At 39.2% G+C, this 8,183-nt stretch overlaps 1 protein-coding gene across 1 annotated transcript; it reads left to right on the forward strand.

Moving 5' to 3' along the window:
• Positions 1-6,158: 6,158 nt before the first annotated feature.
• Positions 6,159-6,650, forward strand: LOC135700483 (uncharacterized). Its single transcript, XM_065221002.1, has one exon. The coding sequence runs from the start codon at positions 6,159-6,161 to the stop codon at positions 6,648-6,650; it is 492 nt and encodes a 163-aa protein (XP_065077074.1).
• The last annotated feature ends 1,533 nt before the right edge of the window (positions 6,651-8,183 follow it).

Below are 8,183 nucleotides of genomic sequence, written 5' to 3' on the forward strand. Positions count from 1 at the left end.
TGCAGAAGTCTTGGTAGTGAGGAAACACGCTCACATCAACGGCAAATGCATTTTGGGACATTTGTGTAGCTATTGCGTCTGTTCGCTACAATGACATCAGCTTAAAGTACAGAACGGAAATACGATGGAAAATTAACGAGTTCATCAAAGCTGAAATTTTTTTCTCTCGATACTTCCATATTCATACAAGGAATATCCACGCAGAGATATGGATAGCTACACCCAACCGAGGGATGTAAAATTCGCTTACAATTATGTGGGATTCATCATCAGAGGATGTAAGTGGAGACCGCATGAACCGAGGATGCGATATACCTAGCTGCGGTCCAATGCAAGAAAATTGGAGACCGAAAAATGTAGAGTGTATTAGTGAGGTAAATTAGTTATGTCGAAAAAAATAGGAATCCGATTGCCGACTGGACTCGAACCAAGAACGCTTCGATTATCAGACCTGTGCTTTTTCCACTGCTCTCTCCATGCTTCTGAATATGGATAGCCTAAAAGCAAACATGAAGCGCTCATTTTCTCGCATACTCGACTTCGTATGCTTTTTCTGCTGGAGAGATTCGAGGCAAGTGTGTGCGTCGTTCTACAATGTTCTACAATGTGCGTCGTTCTACAAGCTTACTGGTATAGTCGAAAGCGTGGATAGAACACGAAATGAAAAAGACAAAAAACCATTACATCGCCTGCATGGTCAACTTCTAACATTCGCTGCGATGTTCATGAACAGAGGATGATAGGAAACGGAACTAACATTCATTGTAATAGATTTTTGGTTTGCGTGTACAATTGGTTTTGTTTGTATCGTCTATGTGTGTTTCTTCTTATTCTTCTTCTTCTTCTTCTTCTTCTTCTTCTTCTTCGCATTTCAAGCTTATTGCATATCGCATATTAGCTTATTGCGTGCTCTCAACTTAGTGTTCTAGATGCACTTCCACAGTTATTAATTGAGAGCTTTCGATGCCTGTACCATTCTTGCATTGATATGATTGTGTGGCAAGTCCAATCATACTTCTATGCCCAGGGAAGTCGAGAAATTTTCCAATCTGAAAAATTCCTAGACCGGACCGGGAATCGAACCCAGCCGCCTCCAGCATGGTCTTGCTTTGTAGCTGCGCCTTTACCGACTGAGCTAAGGGAAGCCCATCTGTTAAATTTACCAATCGTTTCCCAGCCACCAGCGCGGCTGGATGGAAGAACAGTCGGTCGTGTTTTATTTCAATATATACTGATCACAACGCAGTACAAAAAGGGTCCTATCGAGCGCGATCATATAACATAAAATCTTCAATTAACATGACTGATCTTGTTGGCTTAGATGAAAACATTCCTGTTACTCGACAAGGCCAAGCAAAAGGCTTTGTTGTAACGGACGTCAAACTAGAAGAGGGAACAGAGGTATTTCGTACGCCTTCGCTTATTTCGTGGTGGCTGCTGGAAAGCCCCCTGTGACTATTCCAGTGTCACTACTCGATGAGGCTCTTGAGACTTTGATTGCAGTTATATTTGCTACAAGAGCCAACGCCATGTACATTGAGGTCAGTATTAGGTTCATGTGGGCTTGCAAGGGTGAGTTAAGAGGGGTGCTTGAGGGATATTCCATCTGTATTTTTGAAGAGACATATTGCTACTGTGTTACCTGACTTATAACGAATATGCGTTGTATACGAGAACCTCGAATACAACGTATAGTTCGTCTAATTTTACATTGCAAGTGCTATGCAAAATTAGACGAGTCATACGTTATATTCGGGGTACTCGTATGCAACGTATATCGTTATAAGTCAGGTAACACAGTAGCTTGTCAATTCCGCTTCATCGCCTGTTCCGCATGTCTCTCTCCAGTGGCATATTTCCATCCTGCTGGAAATTTGCGCACATGTTTCCCATCCATAAAAAAGGGAGGAAACGAGCTGTGGATAACTATCCAGGAATTACATCGTTAAGTGCCGTTTCGAAGCTATTCGAGCTAGTGATTATGAAACCGTTGCTGCCCATTGCAAGCAGTATTTGAGTGCTGATCAACATGGGTTTACTGTCGGCCGCTTTACAACCACCAATCTACTGGGTCTCACATCGTATATAACCGAAAGTATGTCGGATCGGGTTCAAACAGACGTTATTTATTCAGACCTATCCGCAGCATTCGACAAGTTGAACCATGCTACTGGCAAATCAAAGTTGGCACTCGTGGAGAATAGAAGAACTATGATAGTGATGATGGTTTCAAAATTTTCCACGGGGAAGTATACGAGTATGGCCGGCGTTGGTGGTGTAGTGGTAAGCGTGACTGCTTTCTAACACCCCAATGGGTCTGGGTTCAATCCCAGCCGAGGTCGGTGGGATTTTTCTGAGGCATAAAAATCTCTGGTCACGTCTTCCTTCGGAAGGGAAGTAAAGCCGTTGGTCCCGGCCCATGTGTGTTGTGAATGAGTGCGATATCCTACACAGGTGTGGAAGCTGCCTTCCTGCACATTCGGTTGCCGACAATGGATGGCAATCGATGTCCGTCGGTTATTGGCACTAGATTGCGGAACAGAGACCGACGTTAAATAAAAAAAAAAAACAAAAAAAGTATACGAGTACAACCTTAAAATGCTTTTATTTTGTGAATGGAGCATTTTATTTAAATCTGGTTAGTGCTACGTTAGTAGAAAACTTAAGGACTAGTCAATAGACATATAATACAGAAAACATAATTTCTTTTCAAATTTTTAGGTGTAAACATAGACTTCAGCTTTTCTACCACTATAGCAGCAACCAGATTAAAATAAAAATGCTTCATTTTCAAAATAAAAGCATTTTAAGATTGCACTCGTATACTTCCCCGTGGAAAATTTTGAAACCATCATCACTTTCATAGTTCTTCTATTCTCCACTGTTGTGTTCGATAAAAATGTCGGAATCCACCGTGACAGTTCGAGTAAGAGAACATGTATGAAGAGAGAGATGAGAGTTATCGTTTTATAGCAAACGAGTTGATTGAAATAAAATCGAGTACGAATCGGTCTCTTAGCCTTGGATCGTGAAAGGTGATAGACGTGTTTTTTTAAAGCTATAATCCGAAGTGGGGATTTGGTGGTAATACATAATAGCAGATGGTAATACTTAATAGTGGCGACGAGTGAAAACTAATATCAATTTAAAAAGTGAAATTAAGCAGTAGATATTGTTAAATTTTAGTTTTGCAGCGGTTCGTGGAAGCGTGCATGTAAGGCCGTGAAGCAATTAAAGTTTTTTTTTGTGATGCTAATACTGCATGTGTCTGAAAAAGGTTCATATACAGATAGTCAGTGAGCTAGTTTGAATAAAGGCAGCTGACACATTCAAAGTATATTAATTAAAATAAATCAGTTTAAGAAAGTGAAAAAAAAAAAAACCTAAAAGATAGCAAAAGCGGCCAGTGTGGGCACGTGGTTTGCCAGCAGAATCGTAGCCATTGTAATTTGCAGAGTCTACACGCTAACTTGAAAGTACCCATTAATGAGTAAAAAAAGACCCATTTTTAAGAAAAGTGGCTTAACTCATTAAATGAGTAAACCCAATATTACTCATTAATGAGTATTTGATGCATACTTCAAAAAATGGGTACTTTTTAGCTTTCATGTTCTTACTGGAGATGAATAAAAAATACCCATTTTATCAACAAAATTGTTTTATGGGCTTCCTGCCGTTACTAATTTAACCGAATATTAAAAGTAGTCAAAAGAAAAACAAATAAGAATCTTTTATATTGCACTAAAATATAATAAAATATGTGTTATAGGATGTAACCTGCCAACCTTCAAACGAGAAAAGGTTGTTCTGGCCTCGGTTCCGGCTGTTAGAATTTCAACCCTCGTCACCGTCTTCCAAACCATCCTGATTTTCGATGGAATTCCACTGGTTCCACGGCTACCCTGTAAAATTAGTTGAAACGCAGTACTAGACATTCATTCGCCAGTCTCCGCTAATCGAAGCTAAACCCGACACGGAACTGAGAACGGAACACATCACAATTCTAGCTTGACTTCTAGCTCTTACCTCGTGAAAATCACCTCGGTTTGCTGTTTTTCGTCATGCTGCTGCAATAATGAGACTTCTGTCCGGCGCACTATTTTCACCCGAATTAACACCGGCCAGATGGAATCTGCTAGCACAGTCAAACTTCCGTTCGAGCTTTCTTCACGTATCCTCTTGAGCCGTGATTTTTTTTTACTTGTCTCCGAAATACAAAATAACAATAATGTGTTTACCCATTTTTATTGCAAGAAGACATTTTTAAAAGTGAATAAAAAGTAACCATTTTTCATTTTTGGAAAATACCCATTTTTTGACAACTTAGTATGGATTCCAAAAAAGAGTAAAAGATACTCATTAAACGGGTACTTTCAAGTTAGCGTGTAGCTGGGTTCCCAGTGTAGTTCGCCATTTTGTAAAACTGAACAGAAGTGTGGAAAAATAGTTGAACAAAGCATCTGAGAAGCATGGACTAAATTGAACAAAGCAAGGAGCGGCAAACAGAAAAAGAGAATAGACAGCGTGAGAGTTCAGCAGCGCAGTGAGAGTTGTAATCAAAGTCCGTAGTTCGGAGAGTGAGTGTTCTATAGCCAAAGTTGAGGGAGAGTATATAATAGCGTTAGTGGTGCGAGGTCCAGAGAGTTTCAGAAGGAAATATACACGCTAACTTGAAAGTACCCATTAATGGTTGAAAAAGACCCATTTTGAAGAAAAGTGGCTTAACTCATTAAATGAGTAAATTTTTTACCCATTAATGAGTATCTGTTACCCATTAATGAGTAATTGTTAATCATTAATGGGTAACAGATACTCATTAATGGGTAAAATTGTTTAATCATTAATGAGTTAAGCCACTTTTCTTCAAAATGGGTCTTTTTTTACTCATTAATAAGTACTTTCAAGTTAGCGTGTAGTAACATCGGCGAGAAACGTTCTGTAACGCAGCAGAAGAGAATCATAACATCGGTGCGCGGCGGTAATAGCAACACTGCCGCCCGAAGAAGTGTAACGCCAGAAACAGTAAGAACCTAACAATCAAGTAAGTCGTTGCACACTTTTTTTTTCTCTTTCTTTCTTGGTTTAATTGTAGGGTGTTATTTGGTATTTTCACCGTTAACATGTCTTCGTTGATTGGAAGTGTTGACCACTATGTACGTGGCACAAGCTTTGCTAGTTACATGAAAAGAATTGACATTTTGTATCAGTTAAATAATATTGCGGATAATAACAGGAAAAATCTATTTATAACATTGAGCGGACCCGTGATTTTCGATGAAATTGAGCTTATTTATCCGGGACAAGAAATTTCGACGATTGTTTATGCGGAAATGATAGCTAAGTTAAAGGAAAGGTTAGACAAAGCACAGCCCAATATGATGCATCGGCATAAATTTCATGCGCGTGCGCAGGGGGTGGATGAGCCTGCAGAAAATTATGTGTTAGCTTTGAAACTTCTAGCAAGTCAGTGTGGCTTTGGCGGTCATAAGGATGAGGCCATTAAGGACAAAATTGTTTTTGGATTAAGGGATCAAGATTTAAAACATAAGCTATTAATGAAAGACGATATGACCTTGGACGAAGTAGAACAAATGGTGATTAGGAGTGAGTTAGCTAAATGTCGTGCAAAAGAGTTGGCAGAGCGTAGTGAAGAACCTAGGGAAGTAAACTCAGTGAGATATAGATTGGGGAATCAAATGCATTGGAATGATGCGAATAAAGGAGGTAGTTCAAGTGCAAGGCCCATTTTAAGAGGGTATAATAATGGTTATCGCAACAGAAGTACTAGTCAAGAACGTCAGCACGTACAATATGGAAATAATAGATATAACCGACAAAATTATTATGAAACACAGCCACACAGAAATAGTTATCCATATAACCGCAGATACCGAGATGAAAATCCTCACTTTAACGTGATTTGCAATTTCTGTAGAAAGCGAGGTCATGTAAAGCGTAACTGTTATCAGTTTAAAAACCAAAAAGTTGTTAACTTTGTGGAACCGGATCCTGAAGATATTAATAGCTATGATTTTAAACGTTTACAAATCAGAGATTCAGATAACGAAGAAGAAGATTACCCGTGCATGATGATTGCGAGTAGTCGCTTCAGTAAGCCATGTCTTGTAGAAGTGTTAGTAGAGGGCATCAGTTTAAATATGGAGATAGATTGCGGCGCAGCGATTACAGTCATCAGTTTTGATACCTACAAAAAATATTTCAAGAGTTTAGGAGTCACCAGTTGTAACAGTCGCCTGGTTGTAGTTGATGGACAACAGCTTAATATTTTTGGCGAAATAACGGTTAACGCGTCTGTGAATAATGTTCAGGATCTAGTTAAATTGATTATATTAGACAGTCCGAGAAATTTCGTTCCTCTGCTAGGCAGAAACTGGCTTGATAGATTCTATCCTAACTGGCAAAAAACTTTTGGGAATGCTATGAATATTAATGCAATGCGGAATGATCCGGAACAAAATTCGGCGCAGCAGATAGTCATGGGATTTGAAGTGGATTTGGTGCTTAGGGAGGAAAAACCAATATTTTGGAAAGCGTATGACGTGCCGTTTAAATTAAGAGAAAAAGTGATTGAACATCTGGATTCTCTTGAGAAACAAAACGTGATTACTCCAATTCAGATACAATTGTAATGCTCACCGGAACCAACTAAGGATTATCCCGAAACAGACCAGCACGAAGATTCAAATCCCTATACAAAGAGAAAAGCGAAGAAGAGAATTCTCCGAGTCTGATGAGGAGGAATTTTATGGATTTCCAGAGGTTTCAACGACTCCCAAGAATTCAGATATTGAAAGTAGGCGTTTCAAGTATGCGAGACGTAGTCCGATTGCAACGCGCAGTTATTCGCGGGAAAAGAAACAAGATGTTCAAGCAGCAGAAGATCAACGGAAATTCCAGCAGAAATTACAATAGCCGTATGAGTCCTGAGATTCGTTCGAAAGAAAAAAAAAAAAAAAAAAAAAAAAAAAAAAAAAAAACAAGAGAAAAGTGATACAATCAAATATGCTTAGCTAGCAAAATTACAACTTATCAGGTTTTTTGCTTAATGATTTATAAATTAATTAAATGTTATTAGTGAAATGTTATCAGAAAAAACTGAGTTCAGAATTTAACTTAAATATGGACAGGAAATAATGTGGTGTAATGAGTTCGAATGTAATAAGTATAGAATTTTCATTTTGCTTCTATGTAAGAAAGATTATGAATATTATTGTCAAGACTAAAGGAGGAAGGATTGTTGTGTTCGATAAAAATGTCGGAATCCACCGTGACAGTTCGAGTAAGAGAACATGTATGAAGAGAGAGATGAGAGTTATCGTTTTATAGCAAACGAGTTGATTGAAATAAAATCGAGTACGAATCGGTCTCTTAGTCTTGGATCGTGAAAGGTGATAGACGTGTTTTTTAAAGCTATAATCCGAAGTGGGGATCTGGTGGTAATACATAATAGCAGATGGTAATACTTAATATCCACGAGTGCCAACTTTGATTTGCCAATTGCGATTGCTAAACTTGGCAGGCTCGGTGTATGCTGTAATCTTCTGAATTGGTTTCGATCATATCTTACCGGTCGCCAACTAAAGGTTGCCATAGGAGATTGCAGATCAGCTAGCTTCTTCGACACATGGTACCGTTGTTTTTTATACTGTACTTCAACGACGTGCATCTGGTCATCGAAGCTCCTCGGTTATCATATGCAGATGACCTTCCAACGAATCCGCTCTATTGCTGACTGTCACTTTCTTCAACGTCAACTGAATATATTCGCTAGTTGGTGGAGTTTAAACAGAATGGTAGTGAACCCAGCCATTCTCACGAAAACAACAACCGATAATATTTAGCTATGACCTGCATTGCTCGACAATTGAACGCGTGAATCAGGTGAAAGACTTGGGTGTGATCTTGGATTCGCAGCTATCATTCAAGCAACACATTGCATATGTTGTCGTTGTGCAACACATTGCACAACAACGGTGCCGAGATGATTGAATCTGTTCAACGTCGCTTTCTTCGTTTTGCGTTGCGTAGATTGCATTTGAATTACCCGTTTCGATTACCCAGTTACGAAAGCCGTTGTCAACGGATCGACCTAGAACTTCTCCGGACTAGAAGAGACGCAAGCAAAGCTCTAACCGTGGCTGATATCCTGCAAGGAAGGACAG

Source organism: Ochlerotatus camptorhynchus, unplaced genomic scaffold (assembly GCF_037179485.1).
Source record: "Ochlerotatus camptorhynchus isolate MF236.1 unplaced genomic scaffold, CSIRO-AGI_Acam_v1.1 ptg000137l, whole genome shotgun sequence".
NCBI classification, from domain to species: Eukaryota; Metazoa; Arthropoda; class Insecta; order Diptera; family Culicidae; genus Ochlerotatus; species Ochlerotatus camptorhynchus.

Excerpts from the sequence above, each read along its gene's own strand:
- LOC135700483 (XM_065221002.1), top strand. The coding sequence starts at position 6,159 with ATGGAGATAGATTGCGGCGCAGCGATTACAGTCATCAGTTTTGATACC.